General features: G+C 40.0%; 4 protein-coding genes and 1 non-coding gene across 5 annotated transcripts; all 5 read left to right on the forward strand.

The window, feature by feature from the left end:
• Positions 1-12: 12 nt before the first annotated feature.
• Positions 13-2,532, forward strand: pvalb5 (parvalbumin 5). The gene is made up of 5 exons (XM_026326112.1): positions 13-204; positions 735-830; positions 1,709-1,841; positions 2,101-2,210; positions 2,464-2,532. Exons 2-5 carry the CDS (start codon positions 770-772, stop codon positions 2,484-2,486), a joined length of 327 nt encoding a protein of 108 aa, XP_026181897.1. The 5' UTR covers positions 13-204; positions 735-769; the 3' UTR covers positions 2,487-2,532.
• A 1,807-nt stretch (positions 2,533-4,339) lies between these two features.
• Positions 4,340-7,430, forward strand: LOC113141595 (parvalbumin alpha-like). The gene is made up of 5 exons (XM_026326111.1): positions 4,340-4,458; positions 5,242-5,310; positions 5,479-5,611; positions 5,964-6,073; positions 6,319-7,430. The coding sequence occupies exons 2-5, from the start codon at positions 5,250-5,252 to the stop codon at positions 6,342-6,344; spliced, it is 330 nt and encodes a 109-aa protein (XP_026181896.1). The 5' UTR covers positions 4,340-4,458; positions 5,242-5,249; the 3' UTR covers positions 6,345-7,430.
• An 817-nt stretch (positions 7,431-8,247) lies between these two features.
• Positions 8,248-10,226, forward strand: LOC113141594 (parvalbumin beta-like). The gene is made up of 5 exons (XM_026326110.1): positions 8,248-8,391; positions 9,054-9,120; positions 9,231-9,363; positions 9,740-9,849; positions 9,937-10,226. The coding sequence occupies exons 2-5, from the start codon at positions 9,060-9,062 to the stop codon at positions 9,960-9,962; spliced, it is 330 nt and encodes a 109-aa protein (XP_026181895.1). The 5' UTR covers positions 8,248-8,391; positions 9,054-9,059; the 3' UTR covers positions 9,963-10,226.
• Positions 10,227-12,264: 2,038 nt separating this feature from the next.
• On the forward strand, positions 12,265-12,336 carry trnaq-cug (transfer RNA glutamine (anticodon CUG)). Its single transcript has one exon. It is a non-coding gene; the product is annotated as a tRNA-Gln (tRNA).
• A 1,193-nt stretch (positions 12,337-13,529) lies between these two features.
• On the forward strand, positions 13,530-15,392 carry pvalb8 (parvalbumin 8). Its single transcript, XM_026325038.1, has 5 exons — positions 13,530-13,565; positions 13,953-14,020; positions 14,298-14,430; positions 14,894-15,003; positions 15,266-15,392. The coding sequence occupies exons 2-5, from the start codon at positions 13,960-13,962 to the stop codon at positions 15,289-15,291; spliced, it is 330 nt and encodes a 109-aa protein (XP_026180823.1). The 5' UTR covers positions 13,530-13,565; positions 13,953-13,959; the 3' UTR covers positions 15,292-15,392.
• Positions 15,393-20,714: the final 5,322 nt, after the last annotated feature.

Raw genomic sequence — 20,714 nt, forward strand, 5'->3', positions numbered from 1 at the left:
TGCTCTGATTAACTGATGAAGGAGGAGGAGGCATTTTGTGGCACTAGGGGACTCTCCCTGGGTTTGAGGACAGATAAGTCAGGTTGCTTCTTGCACTCTGGATCACAAAGCTCCAAGAGAGTGCTAGTGGCTTATACGCACAAAGCAAGAGCAACAGAGATCTGTGCATCACAGACAGAGAGTGAAAACCTCACCCGAAGCACGGTGAGTACCAGGCTTTTGCAAATTTATATGCACGGTAATGCATGTGTGAGAATAGCTGGTAGTCCTGTGTGTTTGCGCCTTGTAGTGTCGCAGTTCTTTTGCAGGATATATACATTTTAAAATGTAGGAGGGAAAATAGGATATTCAACCCTATTTATGCTTGCACCTTCGAGTTACAAGAACTTCAAAGAAAATGTTTTAATTTGTTGGAGCCAAGTATTATGCAAATCTCATATGATTTATGCCAAATATATGATGAAACATCTCCCACTGGGAAAATATTAGTTTAGAGAGTTGTATCATTTATTAATTTGGTGGTTCTTTACAATCGAAATGGTGCAGCCCTACCTATAAAGGCTACAACTCAACTTCTTAGTTTTTGAACTGCTGATTTACCTGAAGATTATTCATAGTGGACTCACTATGCCTAATCTATTCACAAGTTCTGACTGTTTTTATCTCACAGACTACAGCAAAAAAACACCTGCGCCAGTTTCATTTACTGTCACTTTGCATTTCTTCTGTGCAAGTGTGTGTGTATCCCTCAGGCAGCAAACAAAGGACCATGGCATTTGCAGGGATGCTGAGCGACGAGGACATCAAGGCTGCAGTCCACGCTTGTCAAGGTGAGCCAGACAGCATGCACACATTTGCATGCAGTGAGATACACACATTGCAAGTATCTAATTATTCACAAGAACATAGACTTTATAGTAGAATATAATCCACTTAGATATTGCACACAGAGACAAAAGCATTGTTAAACCCACTCCCACTCCCACAGGGGATACCTGTATGATGTGTTGTTCACAGTGGGGACAGGAAACCTGCAGGTAACCAGGCAGCCGTGTGGCAGGAGAGCAGTTACCACCCAGATGCCAACATGTTTATATTGAGCAGTTACACAAAGAACACCAAATCTCATAAGCTATATAGCCTTCATATCCCAAAGCACTTAATTATTTATCTCTCGCAATTATATCTGCATGACAAGTCAGACACAGCTCAGCCACGCTGATGAAAATCAAATGTCAACGCACTTTATTTCAGAAATGTTCCCTTCGGCAGTATTTTAGGTAAAATAACATTAAAAGTTTACCAGTTATACTTTACTGATACTTTGTATGTATCAGTAAAATGAGGTAGTGTATATTTTGATGACAACACATGACCAGAATTTCTATTGTGAATGCCTTAAAAACTAAAGGGTTTTTAACATTTATGTTGGAATTAGAGCGATGAGCAATATTTAGTCTGCTTTAACTGTTTCACTGGCATAATGGCATAGCATACAATAGTGTAAGACAGTGATGTGCTACAGGCTGTATATTGGTAAATGTCATTGGTTGAAGAATGAAACTCATCTGAGCGAATGAGTAAATGCGACATCTCTATTCAGCCCCTCACCATTCTTGCTTTCTTGTCATTCTGTGATTGACCTCTCACTTCAACATCTGCCTGGTTCTCTTACTTTCTCTTTCTCTGTCTCTTTCTGCCCATGTAGCTCCAGGCACATTTGACTTCAAGTCATTCTTTGCACAAGTGGGATTGACCGGCTCATCTGATGCAGATGGGAAAAAAGTGTTTACAGTTCTGGACCAAGATAAGAGTGGATACATTGAGGAGGAGGAGCTCAAGTAAGGATGGAGTGTGCATGTGTGTATGTATTACAGATGAGTGTGTAGGTGTGTATGTGCAAGTGTGTTACATCTATGTAGTGATAGCCCTCAGGTAGAGGTCAGTATTATGAATGGAGCTGCATTTCTACTATGAATGACTTGAGTAATACAGAAGGGGAGGACTGGTGAGTGAGTGATGGCAAGGGGGATGAAGACATATCAGAAAGGCCTAGATGGGAAGAAGATGTATTGCTGATCTTTTCTGTCTCCCCATCAGACGGTTCCTTCAGAATTTCTCTTCTGCGGCCAGGGAGCTGACTGTGGCTGAGACCAAGAATCTGTTGGCTGCAGGAGATAAGGATGGCGATGGCAAGATTGGGATGGAAGGTGGGTGCTTGCAAAACATTTAAACAGCTGTCAGCAAATGAGAAAGGGAGCCATTTGTTCAGAGGAGCTGTCCACTGCTTAGTACTGAAACCTTTCAAATGCAAACCTTAAATCTAAAATAAATATAAACCTACGTACTCAAAAAAATAAATTAAATAGTTTGATGATTGTTTAGTCAGCTTTCTTAACTATAACAATGCATGACACTGACTTCTTGCCCCCCAAACTGAACCTACTGTTTTTCCCCCCACAGAGTTCTGTTCTCTCCTGAAATGAAGACAATACATGTATGACCACAGTTGTCCTTTCCTGTTATTTTCTAATGGAAATCCCAACATTCCAAATTGTTTGATGCTAAGATCAGGAACCTCAAATATTCCATACCTTCCTGCTGCTCACCTTGTTGATGTGATACAATAAAGATGTTTGGTGCAAAGATAGCTAAAGCTTGGAATTAGTTGTGCGTTTAATCAATCAGGTACCAGAAATTGATTAATAAATATATTTAAGATGTGATATGACTGTCTGCTGGTCCTTTTTTTCACTTGCCTGAAGGCACAATATATTCAACATATCAGTTTATTCTATGGCAGGGTGTAGATGTCACTAAATCCTGGGTATAAAGTACCTGCATCTACATCAAAAGGTGTTTATCCTGACTAATTTTTAGAGCATCAGGTTCAGAGTGGGCCAATACTTACCATCCTAATGGAAGTGATGGGAAAACTGAAAAGCCACTGAATCCAATTATAAGAAAAACATTAGTTTTAAGTTGGCAGAATTTAACCTATAAATTGATGGGACTCATGCATTTTAAATATTCCCCATATTTTCCGTATTGGGACTTATGCTGCCTTCTGGTTGAATTTCTGATTCCTAAAGAACCAGATACAAATCTCTAGCATAATTACAACAACATTTGTAGCTTATACAGAACAGAGAGTCTGAAATGAGTTCCTGTGATGTCGGAATAGATGTTTAGGAGCTAAAGGTCTTAAGGTTTACAGTTCATAAATAGGTCATAAAGGTCATGAAAACACATTAATCAGTCACACAGCTGACAGAAACACTGAAATAAGGGCGTCCTTTTAGGCAATTACCATGTGAAAAAGAGTTGTATTGTAGGTCATTAAAATACTAGTAAAGTTGTCAACATATGCTTAGCTTGTTCACGTGTCCACAGAGGCAATCACACAGCACACAAAAATACTCTGAATGATTGGGACATTGCCAACTAAGGACAAGGATCTGGTGCTCTAGTCGCCTGTCTTTTCCCTGCTAGGGTACTGGGTGTGTTTGAAACTTGACTCACTGCATAGAAAGTCATGGAGAACCTTATGGAAATACACTGTAGCCTATACTTTGGGTACAGCTAGTCACAGACAACATATAGGCAGAGGCCACACATATCTATCATCTGAGACTGTGACAGGGTGGTTTTGCAACTCCAGTACTTCAGATGCAAGAATAGAAATCCTGACTACAGTAATTTAGAATACACTATTAACACAACTGCACTAGAATACAGTCTAGCTGTATCATAAGATAAGGCTATTCTGAGTTGGATAAGTACACTGCACGATCATAATGTATATGAATGGGCTATATAACATTTTACTGAAACCATGGCGTGATGCCACATCAGAGAAAGCGTTTTAAGGGCAGTGTAAGCAGTGCTTCTAGTTACAATTTAATGAAGCCTAACAGGAGTTTACATTTCTAATGTATGATTTAAGTTTAATGTCATAGGAATATTTCCTGTGTTAATTCAGACAGTGAATAGCTGTGAAACTGACCATGAGTCTGTGCTGTTCATTCATGTGAAGTTTATCTTTATGCTTTCCTTGCAAGCCAAAATAGGGGATATGACTAATGGCCTACGCTCTCACACGTCCATTCTTTTCATTTATATTCCTAGATGAAACTTGCTGCATCAAATGCAGTATCTTAAATGTTGGCCATAAATCATATTAATGCAACATGTCCTGTGAAGTCAGTGACCACAGGCCTACTCAGATTTCCTAGCTATAGGCCTCCTCACACATGGTAGAATCCTCATTTGTTCACCTAAAAATAGGTCAAGACTCGTAGACACATTTTTTCAAAACCCATGCATCTTGGTATCTGATACTGAGACTCAAGGCTCTGTAAATGGTGTTGCTCAAGGATATATAAGAGAGAGGGAAAGGGGTTTAGACCATTCACACGAGTCCGCCTTGGTTTTCACTCGCCTCAACGCAGCACAAAGGTGAGTGGGAAGTGCGTCATGCAAGGCCACAGATAAGGAGATCCCTGTGGACTATCAACTGTAGAGAGAAATGGAAGCAACAACAGCTACGACTACATGGACCATTCACGATTCTATCTTTATGAAAAGGAGGCCAGATGGGGCAACTTTATTTCAAAGGATCAACATTTGTGGATGATAAATGCTATTTTACATGACCTCTTTTAACCGGATCAAACAAAATCACACCCAAAGCTAATGTACCATTGTGTTTGACATCACTGCGTTTCCACAGCTGCATTGTTTATTTGTGGCTGTGATGCATGTTGCTGCGATTTGGCATCTCAGTGGGAGTACCATCTATTTAGTGCCATAGCAGCATAGCGCTTTGGGATGAACAGAATCAGACCTGTGCTGTGATCAGACATCCGGAGGGCAAAGAATAATTCTTTAGCCCATTAAAAACAGGAACCATGATGCTGTGTGGCAGGCTTCGTAATTTAGAGGAATCAAATATTTTATTCCTGAGCAATATATGTAACAGTTGCAAGTTGATTTTAGCCCAGAGACCAATGTAAGGCTGATTTTAAAACATATACTCTTCCTATTTAAGAAAAACACATGAAACCCTCTGAATACTCTCTAAAGTAACTGTATGCTAGGCCTAGAGTGTGTGACTCTGAGATGTCAGTTATTCAAAAGCTTGCCTTAAATAATGGTTTTTGCACTACAACAATATAAGCGCTGTGAAGGATTTATGATGCTTATACTAATCCCAAGCCTTTGTCTTCTTTCTTTTCTAAGATTAAAAAATGGCCTTTGCTGGTGTCCTCAATGATGCTGATGTGAAAGCAGCTCTGGATGGCTGCTCAGGTGAGCTGCATTTATGATACAGCAAATGCACTGATTTATGTCTTCATTTTCATTATTATTGTCTGTAAATTTTACAAATGTTCACTGCCACTTTATATCATCTGAGAAATCCTGTGTTGTGCCCACACTGACTGTTGAGTTTTAATGGTATTAAAATGTGTGCTCCAGCTGCTGACTCCTTTGACTACAAGAAGTTCTTCCACTCCTGTGGCCTGTCCAACAAGTCTGCAGATGACGTCAAGAAGGCCTTCAAAATCATTGACCAGGACAACAGTGGCTTCATTGAGGAGGATGAGCTGAAGTAAGACATTCTAGTAGTTCACAGTTACAGCAGACGCTTGATCCTTAGACCTCAGTGGCAAAAATATACCCCACAAAAATTATTCATTATTCATATGTTGTGTTTATATTAGGTCAAAATCAGTCTGAAAACACGGAAATACCCTTTCTTTTTGGCTTAGCTTGTTTTTAATCAGATGTTAGATAAGACCCCTGTGCTTAATTAACCCTGGTGGTTTTTATATTTTAATCCCAATAGATCACAAGCAAAGGCACTTTTTTTTTTTTTTAAAGGAAACTGTTTTTTTATAATGATTTCGTGCAGATCAATCAGTATAGTCTGAGATGTAACTCCTGCTATTTGCATCTATCAGGCTGTTCCTGCAGAACTTCTCTGCTGGTGCCAGAGCACTTACTGACAAGGAGACCAAGGCTTTCCTCGCTGCTGGTGACACTGATGGTGATGGCAAGATCGGAGTCGATGGTAAGAGCACAGCACCCTGATCTGCATATCTTTGATTGTAGCCAAACACAGTAGAGATTATTTCTTATGCCTGTAAATCTCTCTTGCAATTTCATTGTTAACATTCATTCACACACTTCCAATATCTGCACAGAGTCAAGCTCTCGATCAGAGAGTGGTCCAATTAGTCTAGCTGACAGTTAGAGAGTTAAGAATCTGGGTACATTTTGATCACTACTAATGGCAGTTTTATTCTACTTTTACAGAGTTTGCTGCCCTTGTAAAGGCATAAATTTCCATTGACCAAGATCCACTTCTTTTCATGGAACTGCAAACTACTTCCAAGATTCAGTAATCATCTTCTGAAAGAATATTTTTATACCTTATTTATGAGTTGCCTGTGGACTATTTCCCAACATGGAACACATAATTTACAGTTAATGTTCAGATTTGTTATATGTTCTGAAAAATTACTTGTGAAACTGTACAACACCATCTGCACGTTTGAGGAAGAGTGAAAAACCAGGAATAAATACTCTTTTGGTGTAAAGTCATCTCATTCAGGACAGTTGTTTTTGCATTGGTATATTATATTATTATATATTATACAACCCACTGTTCCCGCAGCCGTGGCTGTGTCAACACAATGGGTTGAGGTTAAGGAAATCCAAAATGAGATTCCACTTGCCAGAGTTTTTGAATACTAGGAGGTGCTGAGAGACAGTTGAACTGACCTGCCCAGCACTTGTTTGATAATTGGTTAATGAAAAGAGGAGTGTAGCTGGACTCAGGCCAGTTGCTGGCAAACATCCTGGGACTGTCCCTAGGGCTTTGCACACATACTTCCTGGACCCAGGGAGTTTTGCAATGGATAGCTGCCACACATAGTGTAATTAGGTGATCTGTTCCAAGGTGTTTTTCTCCACCAACTGCTGAGTAGTCAATTAGATGATGTGCTGTGGCAACAGGAGGGCTATTAACAGCCACTGATGCATCAGCAGGACTTAAATCTGCTGCAAGGATGCAGAACTGTAATGCAATGTGCCACATTTTCTTTTGAACTATTCGATATACATGAACTGGCCTTGGAAGACATCAACAATGGCTCAGTCATATTAAAGTCAAATTACAATTCCAGTGGAAGTGGAAATTATGAATGCTTAGAAAACCACAAGTCAGCAATAAGTAAATCCTCAGCCCTATCAGATGAACCTCGTTACCATCAACCGGTGGTCAAAACAGAGAATTAATAAGGATAGCAGATTAATGTTTCCTCAGGCTTTCCCCACAGGACAGTGCTGCCACCTACAGATCAAAATTTTTCTCTCAACATTACAAGTGGAGCTGTACAGACAAAATAAACAAGATCAGAATACAATTCTCCTTCGTTTTGTTTTTTTGTTTATGTTTTTTTTTTTTTTTTTTTTTGGCTTGGTGTGAAGTAAAATTATTTTCCAGGCAGCATGATTATTCTGCTATTAGGATGACCTGAGTGGAAGGTTTGACGACAAAGAAAGGGGGATATGTGCAGAAAACAGTAAAAAAGTTTTTACCTCAACAAAAAATCTCTCAGTCCATTTTGACTCGGTTGAACAATAAGGAAGAATAAATATATTCTTAGAAAATGTGCAATAAATTAACTTGCCAGTCAAACTAGAACCGATGTAAATTTGTATTGTTTCTGTGCGCCACAATGAGCATAATGCTTTGTACTTGATTCGATTGAAGTAGAACAGACTAGATTATGAAAATGTTTCTACATAGAGATTTAAATCTGCCTGAATACACTCTTCACACATGCTCCTACTGTAGTAACCCTGTGGAAACTAGATATTTTCTCACAAAGTGATTTATTTTGCACATACACAAGGCAAAAGTAGCATATATCTAATTAAACATACTAACCTCAACGCATGAATATTCATTTCCTTCCAAAAACAACGTTAAACAAAAAAAGGGAAAACTACCAGTTAGCGCCACTTTCGCCAGCTCTAACACATGCATGCTCAGGAGCCACCCTCTAGAATAAGGTTGTGCGTTGGCAGCAACACTTCCAATTCGTCCTTCTCAGCAGTGCACAGGCCTATTCTTAGCATCGGGGATATGAAAGACTTCTTCAAACGCACCTTTTAAGCGTCTTCATTTGTGAAACTTAAAATAGACCACTGTCTGGCATCAGGGCGATTTTTCACCACCCCCTTGTCGGTGTCAGTTATCTTATGCCTCAGATTTCGATGGACTGTAAGTATAAAAGGTCACCGAGAACACCGGGAAGATCACTGCAGTCGACTCGAGTCTAGTCTGTATCACCTGTACCCTACTAAACAAAGACACCAAAGGTGAGTTTGAATGAATGGAGAAAAGATACCCGGGATCCGACAGCATCACTCTTGGCATCTCTGAGAAAACATGAATGATTGTTAACTTTACGTTTTAACAAGGACTTCGCACTTCAATGCAGCATCTAAAGAAAATGATTCGCTGGTCCCAAACGTTGTGGTTTTTTTCGCGGGGTATTCAGCTCAGTGAAGAAATGGATTACTGGTCAGATCTCCCAGCATCTATAGAATCGAATGGGATTTGGAAACGCAACCTCAAACATGCCGTTCAGAAAGAAGCGGACTGAATTACTAACTTTTGGAAACGTGAAAAAAAAAATCTATTTCTAATCTAGCTCTGTTCCGTTTGGGATCATTAACAGATTTTTAAAATAGGTTTGTTTCTTGCTGATCAAACTGTAAATGACAGCAAATCACGGAATGATACATAGAATGATAATCTATTGCTGATCCACATTCAGTATATGATTAATTCACTGCCCATTCTATGTACCTACTGTGGACTGTAGTCAACAATAGCCTATTGTTGACTACAGTCCACAGTAGGTACATAGTCAACAATAGGCTGTGTGATACTAAAACCTTCCCTAGAGAGTAGCCCATTGACCATTATATGCTGTACCAAAATAGCCTATAAAAATGGCTTTCATTTATTTCTGCAGATAGAAATGGCCTTCGCAGGTGTACTGAAGGATGCTGACGTCGCTGCAGCCCTGGAGGCGTGCAAAAGTAAGTCCTCAAGTGGCGTTTGCAATCACAGCCCCACTGTGTGACTTTTTTTAGTTTGGAGCATCAGTAGCCAGCTCCTGCATTTTAGTAACAGCCTGCGTTGATTTCAGCCGCAGATTCATTCGACCACAAGAAGTTCTTCCACTCCTGTGGTCTGTCCGGCAAGACCCCCGAGGACGTCAAGAAGGCCTTCGCCATCATCGACCAGGACAAGAGCGGTTTCATTGAGGAGGATGAGCTGAAGTAAGACACACACCACAGGAGTGACACATCTGCATCCGATGCGTTATTTAAAGCACAGGCTGCCCACATGAGACACTAGACAATCTTCCATATCTTCCATCTTTATGTTCTGGCAGCCCATCAACTACAAAAACAATAGGGAATCATGTTTAAGTGGACTGTAGGCTACAGTATTGTTATAACCAGGCTATGAGGACTGAAGGAATGTACAGGAAGTGTTTTGTTTTGGATACATTTTCTATTTTCCCCCTGTGGTCACATAGTAAATGTTTTCAACGGTGAAGAACATCAGAACTTAAGACTTCAGATTGTACAGGAAAAGTGTCCGATGGGAGCTGAGGTCCGTGAACTAACCACCACCTCTGCGTGTGCACAGGTTGTTCCTGCAGAACTTCAAGGCAGATGCACGCGCACTGACCGACGCCGAGACCAAGGCTTTCATGAAGATCGGTGACACCGACGGTGATGGCAAGATTGGCGCTGAAGGTATGGGCTGCATATGGCTGCAGGGTGGTAAAGGCACTTAGGTGGAAACTAAGCACCAGCTGATTGTGTTCTCCTGTCTCCCTGCAGAGTTCGCTGCCTTGGTTAAGGCATAAAATGGCAAGTGACCAACAACACCTGCTCTGATGGAACAACAAAGCCCACGTCGACCTCCCCCCCTTTTCAACTGAATATAAATAATTTTTATACATTTGCTTAAGAGACGATTCCTCCTCTACAACACACTGTCCAAAATGATGATTGTGAATGTCGCTCGGTTGTGTTCATGTCTTAAATATGAATTTTGCTTACTGTAAAATCTATGATGCACTTTCCAGGAACGAACGGTAAAAAAGAATAAATATTCTTTTGCTACGGTCTTATTGGACTTTTATTCTATATGTTGTATTGTGTTATAAACTAGAAGCCCAGTTCTCCCTCTCTAATTCAAATAAATCAAATGAAACAGAACAACATTTGTGTTGCCAAAGCATATAAAAGAAAATAGTGTATGAAGAAAAATAAGCCAATTATATTTATTATAATACAAGCTGGTGATGTAATGCTCACTATTAAAACAAATAGCACCCCCACCCATAAACACACACCTAATCACCCACACACACACACACACACACACACACACACACACACACATTGTCTGTAAATTACACACAAACATGCATATTCTTATTTTCAAATAAGATTAACACCTTAATTTGTTTGTACTCTATGGACACACATACACAGCCATGCAGCTCCACCCTGCAGCCACTAGGTGGAGTTAAGTCCATTAACTTTGCTAATTTGGATGAAACTATTGCACCAGACAAACATGCGATACGTTATCATCTGACAGCAAAAACTGTTTGGATATTTGATTTCCTCGCTTTAAGCAACCCACCCACTGCTACAACAGGCTTTACAATGACATGACCAAGTGTCTTAGCTTGTCTAAAAATGCACAGTCGTTCCTCCAAAAGTGTTAGTGTGTGAGAGAGATATATCAATTTTGACGACCTGGAGTCAAAGTTTTGATTTTACCGGAACATTCGCAGAAGTAAGACACTACCACTTTTCTAATTGCATTAGAGTTGATCTCGTGTTTCATTTGATCCCTCTAACCCTGCACTAAAATAAATCTTTTGATTTCCTATGTAATTTTATTTACTCTGAAGACAAATATGATTTTAATATTGAGTGCTGCACTCCGCAGAGAAATGATGTGATAGTCTGAATAAGTGGGATTAAATTATGGTTTGTGGCTGTTTACTTTGCCCAAGAAAAGCTAAAAAACTGAGGTCGTCTACACTGTAGTTGAGGTCATTAAAGAACATTAGCAAATGTAAATGAATAAATAATAGCCCAGTAACCGTATAGTCTGTGAGGTATCAACGTGGCGCATAACATCAAGCACCGGGTGTGGGTTAAGTCGCACCACAGCTCGATCCGGTGTCCTCAGTGTCTTTTTCACACACTGTCTGGAGGAGATGATTGAGTTTCTCTTTACCTGTGCTCAGTAGCCCAGCAGCAGCAGAACCTCACCGAAGACTGTCAGACATCAGTGTTGAGGGGCCCCATTAACAAGTTGGCACCGGGATTAGGTTTAGGAAAGGCTGACAAAGACAAACCACCTGAGATACAACCTTTTATTCAATAATGAAAGACGCAACCGACGCCTGAAAAGCATTAAACAAAAAGCTACTGTGCATACTCTGTGCATACAGTTCATGCCCAGCTCCAGTTATGGCTTCACCTTATGTAACTAATAGCCAGACTATCATTACTGCGAAAACTGCATGAAGGTGCAAACAAACAAATAAATTAAAATGTTAGTTTTTCTCCATCCTGGACCATACACTATCATGTTTAAGATTCCATATAAAATCGATTAAATAACTAATTTGCGCATTAATCTACACTCAATAACCCACAATGACAAAGTGAAAACATAGTGTTTTATTTTACTATTTACTATTATTTACACGTCTTAAAATTCAAAAACCACCACGTCTTACTGAGAAAAGTATTCAGACACATCACTGCAGTTTTCCTTGAAGGAAACCTGCGACCTAAGACTGAGGCAGCGCGACATTGACCCTGTGCACTCAAGGACAGACGCTTGTCCTGCACAGCCACAGGTCAGACTTAAACCCTACAGAGTCGAGTGACCTGAAGATGGTGGTTCAGGCTTCCTGAGGATCTGTCTGGAAGAATGGGACTCGAAGGTGTAATTGTGGCCTAAGGGGCTCCTGCAAATTATTAAGAGTCTGAGCGCTTATGAGAGGTTTCAGCTTTTGCATTTTAATGTTTTATTTTCCAAAAACATATGTTCACTTTGTCATTATCAATTACTAAATGTAGTAGATGTAGTCATCTAAATTCAGGTGAATTTTTAATCTCTGTGTCTGTCATCACGGTTCCATGGTGTAATGGTTAGCACTCTGGACTCTGAATCCAGCGATCCGAGTTCAAATCTCGGTGGGACCTGACTATTATTGTGTTAAAGTACTTGTTGCTTCACTGATCGGTTTCATTGTTGTAGTTAAAATGTTCGCGTAAGAAACGGTTCCATCACTATTTATCTATTTATGTTACTCTTTGCTGCATAGAGTAACACCTTCCACTAACTTTCATCATACAGAGAAATAACCTTCTTTCTGTGTCCTGCACTGAGCACTCGAGCAGAATGTGCTCGATGAACCCTGAATGTGTTCGTCAGACTCGCTTTGGGCCACAAACGCCCTCAGAAAATATTCTGAATCAGTCACTTTGCTACTGGTAAGACTTTACTACCCCTTGTGATCTCTGCCAGTTACACCTCAACACCGGCCATTATGCATCATCATCACCATCACAGAGAGACGGATACACGGACAGCACAGGGTCACCTCTGGTCCCTTAATCAGCACAGTTGACAAAGCAATTTAGAAAGGCTGTGCCCCCTGTCAGCGCGAGACAACGAGAAGGTCATAAAGCACCAGCATCCCTGACATTGAAAGATGAACAGCTCCGCTACATGTTTGTGTTTCTATTAGATTTGGTTGGGGATCACCAGAACACCATCTGCCCCTAAGAATGCAGACAAATCAGGCTAGATGTCTCCAAGACATTTGGTACAACAAAAGAAAACAGTGCTCAATATCAGCTGACGTTTCATTCATTCATTCAGTGCTCACCTCAAATATAATGAGAAAGCTACATTTTGAGTGGGATAAGGCTCAGATGTGCTCGTTTTGGGGCTGCTGCCTGTAAAAGGACACCTGCATGAAAGGACAGAGGGTGGGCAGAAATAGCAAGAGAGGGAGAAAAGCATAGAGACAGAGACAGAGAGATTGCAGTCACATTTCAGCCTCCCTACATTTACTGTACCACATAATTATACAGGTGAGAGGAGGAGGGGTGTTGGGATCACAGGAGGGAGTGGTGGTTCAGGGAGAAAATGCGCTTTTCAACTTATTTTGCTATTTACAAGGGCGTTAGAGATGTCCACGGTCCGGTCTCTTTGCCCTGGGAAGTTATAAATAGTAAAGGTTAATTAGTTAGCTGAGAAATTGGATCAGGGGCGGGGAGTTAGAATTTCCATAGACAGGTAACTCAAGCAATCCCTATTGTCATTGCAATCAGATCTATATAAATCCGCTGTGACGGACAGTAGTCACCACATAGCCTTGCCTCTCTGCTGGATCACCGACCAGACGAGAACCCCCTTTAACACGGTAAGTGGCTGCGTGGATTCATGGAGGACGATTTGGATAAAAGTGACTCCTTTTCCATTAGTATAACAAGATTTTGCATAGACGGATTCGGACTCCTTTATATTCTGCGCGCTTTGGAGCGACTGCAGATGCTGTGGTGTAGTTAGACAAGTGAAGTGACTGTGCATAAAGAACGCAAAAGGTTTTTCTTCAGGGAGACCACAGCAGGCTTCAGCTCTATATATGGGGAAAAGTTTGCATTATTCTTTTAACTAAAGTGCAAGAACCTAACTCGATTTAAGGACTTTCATTATGTCTTTCTCCTGGTCCTTTATGGCACAAGCGTCTGTGAGCTGGGCACGTCAATGTAAATGTCTTAATAATTAACCACAGTAACTCCTCCAACAGGAATAAAATGTCGCTCTCATCTGTCCTTTCCGCTGATGCCATCGACAGTGCTATCAAGGACTGCCAAGGTATCACCTTCTACTTCCTTATTCCTCTCTTCAGTGGATTTTTCAGATCTATACAGTATTTGCCTGGCGTCTGTGCACAGACCAGACAACATTGTTTTTGCTGCATGATAATGTACTGGAAGATTACGAGATGTTGACGTAAAAGGATACACACATGCATATAGTTTAGTATAATATTACCTGTGGTTAAGGCGTTATTGAGTCATTTTATAAGTGTTATCACTGGAGGTCTAATATCATTTATTGTTCTTCACTCTGTTTTTTATTTCTCCGCCAGCACCAGACTCTTTCTGCCCCAAGAAGTTTTTCCAGATATGTGGTCTCACCAAGAAGAGCCCCCAGGATGTGAAGAAGGTTTTTGGGATCCTGGACAATGATGCTAGTGGGTTTATTGAGGAGGAAGAACTCAAGTGAGTAGGCAACCAGTTCACAAGATACAGACTTTTTGTTGTAGCTAATGGCTCAGTGGCTGATTTTGCCATTCCTTTTATGAAAGCAATGAAGGGGACACAGAGTTTATCCAGTGATTTAAGGCTCAAATGAAAAATGATTGCGACAAACACATAATATTTGAAACTAAGTAGCATCAACTACAACTATACTGGTGCATGTTTGCTTAATGACATAATTAAAGACGCATGAATGGTGAGTTCAAGTCTGATGGACATTCGGGGGATACTGCAAACATGCACTATTGTAACTGTTGCAAAAGACCATCTACTCACTGAGGGGTTTGTTCTCTATGCACAGCTATACACTGCAGCAAAAAAGACACTATCAAAAAGATTCTTAGTTACATGCGACTAGACTACATATGCATTTGACACTAACCCTACATTTGTTTGTATTTGCCTGTGACTCTGTCGCTGCCAGGTTTTTCCTTCAGAGGTTCAATCCTGGGGCTCGCGTTCTAACAGACAAAGAGACCAAGGCCTTCCTGTCTGCTGCTGATGATGATAGTGATGGCCGAATTGGAGCAGAAGGTGAGAAGATCCACACCTATGACATATATTTAATATTAAACTACGTGTGTATTGTATGTGGTCACAATGAAAACCCACTGTGCTCAGACAATTTCCACATTTTTGTATTTTTAGATCTACAAATGGTGCAAATGACATACTGATAATTTACTCACTATAAAATATTGAAAATATATTTCAGAGTTACACCAAGACAGGTATCAGACAGATGAGATAAATAGTCAGATGTCATATCATACTAATGCTGTTTATTTCTCCACAGAGTTCCAAGCCATGGTCTTGTCCTAAACAACTGGACTCCATTTCTCCAACTTGTTGTGACTCCCTTACACCTGTATTCCACTGCTTCAAGGGCTCTCTTAGTTTTAATCATTTTCCATCTGCTTAGATAACCCTTTTGATTCCAGCCAGAACATCCACATTCTCATCATGCTGGTAGATTTTTTTTTTCTTTTTCACGTCTTAAACAGAACGTAACTCTAAATTCCCCACATAAAACAATCTATCAAATTGCTGAGAAAATAAAATAATAAAATCCTAGTCATTTGCCTCTTTGCATTATTTGTTAAGTGTTTGCTGTACGGTCTGTATGTCTTCTACTTAGAAACATGTGAGATGATGGTAGTCAAGGTTTTCACATACACAGCAGGAAAATGGATTACATGTATAAAGTGAAGATCTAAACTGCTTAGGAACTGAGACATACTATGCACACACTGACCCAGATGTGTCTGTGCACAAAACACACGCACGCACCCACAGAGTCACACAACCTCTTTTACAGTCCTTAAAATTTCATGCACACTTATGTATCACAAAGGTAAATAAGACTGGATATCACACATCACACCATGTTGGAAAATACTTGAAATACTCTGTAAAGAGTACAGGTCTGTGTGTATATGTAGTACTTGTAAGGATATAAATCTGTTTACATGGTCACACTGTGGGGTCTTATCTTCATTTTGGAGATTATAATTTAAATCATTAAATTTTGTGGGGAAGACCTGGTTTAAGGTCAGGTTAAGGTTAACGGTAGGCAAGAAGCAGTTAGGGTTAAGGTACATCTCCAGGCAATAACTATATGTACTAATGTAGTGTTCTCTGAAGTGGTAAAAACATGACTGTATGTTTGTGCGTTGTGTTGTTTCTGTGACCTTGATGGCCATCTGAGTGTCACCGCAGCTGGATCGAGTGACACCTGACCTCAGCTTTGTAAGTAAACCCAGCTGAACCTTGGTGCTGCTCAGGGCAGGGCAACATTAACAGACACATGCACAAAATCTAATGCAGCTGAAAAAACCAAACATGACATCAGACACAGACAGCAATCCATGCAAACATATACTCCCAAACTGGCAGATAATTTCATAAACAGTCACACATGCATTTGTGTGAATTGTTGTGTATGTGCAGTGTATGTATGTGTGTTTACAGTGGGAAATGCAAACTCTGCAGAATGCAATAGCTGAGAATGCCAGCCTTTTGTGTATTCCTGTGCCAGGTCTCCTTGATAGCTCAGGAGAGCTTGCTCGGGATCTATTAAAGCAAAATCATTATGTTGTGCTTTCCAAAATTCTCAGACAGAAGTTTGACCAATATACAACTTTGTATTCCGCCTCCAAAAAACTTTAAATTGTACATTGCAGTGTCATTCTCTGCACTTACAGGATTCATGGGATTAAAATTAACAACCACCTCACTATTTACCAAAATACAGAGTACCAAGTTTTTTCAAAGCTTCCAACTTAGTATCATTTTAATTATCTGTATATGATAGGGAGAACCTGACTATTACAGCACACACCTGCTACTCAGAACTATAGGGCATACCCTGGTATTAGCATGAGGTCGTAGTCACAACTGCAGGATGTGTAGTGATACCTATTTCTGTGTGATCGAAATGGTGTGCTGTGGTGATGATAGAAGTTTTATGATGTGCTGCTTCTTCATAAGATGTGCTGCTTCTTCAGAGAAATACTCATGTAATTTGGCTAAAGTTGACCTTTAGGGTTCCAGAGAGGAAAAAATCATGAACTAGAAACAATTAACCAGTTGTGAACTAGAACTGACTAATATAACCCCAATGTCTTTCTGATATCAACACTCAAACAGAAAGACAGCACACATTAGATTATTATATATCCATATCTGGGGTGTATGAGTGAGAATGGTGGTGGGGGATGCAGGCTATGCAGCTTAAAGCGTGACAAGGTTGGGGAAGCCAGTAGGTAACACAAGCCCGGGGACACACAATGGAGCCGTGACCCCTGCAGGTCAGAAGCGGTGCGTGGTAAACAGGAAGGAAATGTGAGCCAACAGGACGACACTGACTGCTGGATGTGCTACTGTGGGACAACAGTACAAGATAATGTGACGAGCAGATTACCTGGACTCAAGGGCAGAGGGAGGGAAAGAGAGACTGTAGCTGTTTTTCACAGTGGGACTGCAAAGCTGCTATGAGCCAATAATGTCCAGCGCAAGTGGCGAGCTGACAATGTGAGAAAATTGCCAAACAGCAGCAGTTTTTGGACTGCAAGGTGAACATGGAAGAAGACTTGATATTCTTTCATATTAGCTGCTGTAAAATACATCTTGTTCATCTGTCAAGAGCTAAAACAGTGATTTAGAAACAATATACATGATTAAAGTGGAGTTCTTTGTACTGTTTATTCTGCTAAAGGAAAAATCTGTAAACTATTTTTTTATGGTACAATTTTAAACTATAGCGTAATTCTAGGTCATACAGTAAACCATCCATCCATTATCTATACCTGCTTATTCCTATTTAGGGTCACAGGGATCTGCTAGAGCCTATCCCAGCTCTCTTTGGGTGAAGGGCAGCGGTACAAATATTTAAACTAGTCAATGTATTGTATAGGGGATTAAGGAGAATTAAGGGAATAAGGACATATAGAAGTGACAAAATAAAATGAAAACGTTAACAGCACTGGAGTCATGGGCTTAGAATGTTAGGATGCAGCATTAAAGTGTAAAAGGATTAACTATAAGTAGAAATAAAGTTAGCAAACAAACTCACCTTTTACCTTTAAACATCGTACCTGACTGCTAATACTGTGCTATGCAATACGCCTGGATTAGCCCTTCGGGATGCCTTCTTGTCTGCTTCGCGCTTCAATAATTGATGCCCTCGCTTCATTGTCACCAAAAACTTATATCAAGAATGTCGTGTCAGGCTCACCTTACTGATTAAGTCTGTGTGAAACTTTAATGTGCACCGCATCTTCAACTGATAACAAACTGATGTGCTCAGACAAACAAGGCAATGGGAAGCGAAACCATTTGGATGTCTGTGCACACATGGTCTCTTGTGACAAACGCTGATCATATTTTGACTCATTCCTGATGTTTTGGAGCCTAAAGGTATCAGAGTTGTTGCTACCTGATCGTCCTAACAGGGAGCAACATCGTAAAAGATTTAACTGCCGTGTTAGGATGACTGAATGGGCTTGGTGAGCTTGGCACAGGAACTCTATCCATAATGCAGGGGATGATAGCACTGCCTCTGTTCCCCACCAAGTCCTAAGCCTTTATTTATGATGTCTGCATGCAGACTCCCTTCATGCACACAAGAGTGCTTAAGCTTCTGATAAACACAAAGTGTTCATGGAAGGCAAATTCTCAAAACGTATTTCCACTCTGGCTTGAGCCTATTGTTTGCATGCCTGCTAATTGACTATACATAGATCGAGGTGGGTCTGTTAACTAGAATAATGCAGGTTTACAATTTGAGCTAAAAGCCACACCCTGCTTAAAACAGCAAGCAGCTGTTACACGGGACTAGACTAATAGCTGCCATGGAGAGGTAGACAGGTATTTTGCCAACTTTTCCAAATGAGAAGGCACAATCAGATAAGAGTGCAAGTGTCACCCAGGACAAACACACTTTGACCAGTTGAACATTGGAGATGAACTTGTCTGGTTGGAGAGGGCAACTAAAGATTATTTGTTTCTTGGTTAGGGTCATAACATCCATATGTGTCCAAGTAGATACATATGTAAGACCAACTCAAATCCAACATAAACTTGTATTTTCCACTCAGACGTTAGTATCTGCACCCAAAATTGTAGCTGTTGGTAATAAATCTTTACATTTTATCAACAAACATTACAACTGCTGACATTAATAGCAATGAACTGTTTTCTTTTGCACTAATGCTTTTCTACCAGTTTTATACTTTTATGTTCCATCACCTTTTACTACTATATTTTACAGAATCTAAATCATCTAACATCTACACAAATGAATCACAAGCCTTGATGGTCAGCATTATCCTATCTGAGCAGACCCACAGACCAAATACTTCACATGTATAGAAATATAATCGGTTACTTCTTTGTCAAACCTTTCTGAATTTAAAGCATCCTGGCTATGCATCTTAAATGTGACATGAGATCAATAATGTAGCAGCACAGTGGTGGAATTGTTAGCACTGTCACATCACAGTGAGAAGGATCTGAGTTTATTGGAGACTGTAAACTACTCATGCTGAATGTATGTCTCTATGTGACAGCTCTGTGATAGACTGGCAGCCTGTCCTTGTCCCCCCACTATCCACTAAAGAATAAGCACTGACAAATGGATGAATACGTGAATTCATAATTACAATGAATCTGTGTGTGTATGATTTATGGGCTGTTTGAGGTACTGTACTGTCTTAGCTATTTAACCACTCACACAGGACTGTATGTCAGGGGCCATCTAAGACTGTACCTGAGTAACCTGCCTGACAGACTTCCTTGTTCGTACATGATTTAAAGAACTACTTTGAACTGTCAGGTTTCAACTACCCCTGTAGTCTCAGTTTCTAGCTCAGGTCTTAGTCTGGCCATCAGATCCGACTGCTACCTCAGCAAAGATGCCAGCTTAGTAGACAGACGGTATGAGTCACAGAAATTCACTGAAGCCTAACTGCCATGGTAAACTTAGGAAGTGTATGTGTGAGATAAGTTTCAAGTGATCGCTTATGTCACACAATCTAACTTACAATTCTATAAAATACTAATGTAAGGAACCATTTAAAGTGTATATATATAAAATAAATTAAATAATTTAAACAGCTTGAATAAGATAATCTTTCATTTAATCTTTGTCACATCCCAGAAGCACTGCCTTGCATTTTGTTCTTATATTTAATTTTAAAAATTAGTATCATGGACTTATGCTCAACTAACTGCAAGCACAATGATTTTATCACAGAATTGGATAAGATCAAATTTAGTGAATTCCTTAATCTAATCTAATACATTTTTCCACATTCTGTATTTTATTTTTATTGCTTATTAGTTTCTGCTGGTTTGTTTGTTTTTGCCTCTGTAATTGAATGTCCTGTACAAGTAGAATTGCCTTCCATACTGACTCAAGTAGGGAAGAAAACTGCTTCAGCACTGCTCTCTACGGGCTGGAATTTGCAGCATGTGTTGTGAAGAGACTTAGTTTAAATAACATAGTTAATTACTGAATGCAAAGCAGAAGCAAACATTCACTTTTTCTCTTTTTATGGACCTTGCGTTAAGGCAACATCTGTTTTTCTAGTATTGCATGCAAATACAATCTATAATTTGCATTTATAATGGGTATAGTTATGGATGCATCCTTTGTGGAAAAGCCGTTTCACTGATCCACCCATGAGTTTGACCAACTGCTCTGGTTATTTCTGACGCTGGCAGTCTACTTACAGAGACCGAAT

Source organism: Mastacembelus armatus, chromosome 8, assembly GCF_900324485.2.
Source record: "Mastacembelus armatus chromosome 8, fMasArm1.2, whole genome shotgun sequence".
Taxonomy (NCBI): domain Eukaryota; kingdom Metazoa; phylum Chordata; class Actinopteri; order Synbranchiformes; family Mastacembelidae; genus Mastacembelus; species Mastacembelus armatus.

What these genes read in the sequence shown, in the direction of transcription:
- pvalb8 (XM_026325038.1), top strand. Translation starts at nt 13,960, where the DNA reads ATGTCGCTCTCATCTGTCCTTTCCGCTGATGCCATCGACAGTGCTATC. An exon ending in ATTGAGGAGGAAGAACTCAA is followed by an intron (nt 14,431 to 14,893) that starts GTGAGTAGGCAA and finishes TGTCGCTGCCAG; the next exon opens with GTTTTTCCTTCAGAGGTTCA. An exon ending in TGGCCGAATTGGAGCAGAAG is followed by an intron (nt 15,004 to 15,265) that starts GTGAGAAGATCC and finishes ATTTCTCCACAG; the next exon opens with AGTTCCAAGCCATGGTCTTG.
- pvalb5 (XM_026326112.1), top strand. Translation starts at nt 770, where the DNA reads ATGGCATTTGCAGGGATGCTGAGCGACGAGGACATCAAGGCTGCAGTC. An exon ending in TGCAGTCCACGCTTGTCAAG is followed by an intron (nt 831 to 1,708) that starts GTGAGCCAGACA and finishes CTGCCCATGTAG; the next exon opens with CTCCAGGCACATTTGACTTC. An exon ending in ATTGAGGAGGAGGAGCTCAA is followed by an intron (nt 1,842 to 2,100) that starts GTAAGGATGGAG and finishes TCTCCCCATCAG; the next exon opens with ACGGTTCCTTCAGAATTTCT.
- LOC113141594 (XM_026326110.1), top strand. Translation starts at nt 9,060, where the DNA reads ATGGCCTTCGCAGGTGTACTGAAGGATGCTGACGTCGCTGCAGCCCTG. An exon ending in AGCCCTGGAGGCGTGCAAAA is followed by an intron (nt 9,121 to 9,230) that starts GTAAGTCCTCAA and finishes CGTTGATTTCAG; the next exon opens with CCGCAGATTCATTCGACCAC. An exon ending in ATTGAGGAGGATGAGCTGAA is followed by an intron (nt 9,364 to 9,739) that starts GTAAGACACACA and finishes GCGTGTGCACAG; the next exon opens with GTTGTTCCTGCAGAACTTCA.
- LOC113141595 (XM_026326111.1), top strand. Translation starts at nt 5,250, where the DNA reads ATGGCCTTTGCTGGTGTCCTCAATGATGCTGATGTGAAAGCAGCTCTG. An exon ending in ATTGAGGAGGATGAGCTGAA is followed by an intron (nt 5,612 to 5,963) that starts GTAAGACATTCT and finishes TGCATCTATCAG; the next exon opens with GCTGTTCCTGCAGAACTTCT. An exon ending in TGGCAAGATCGGAGTCGATG is followed by an intron (nt 6,074 to 6,318) that starts GTAAGAGCACAG and finishes CTACTTTTACAG; the next exon opens with AGTTTGCTGCCCTTGTAAAG.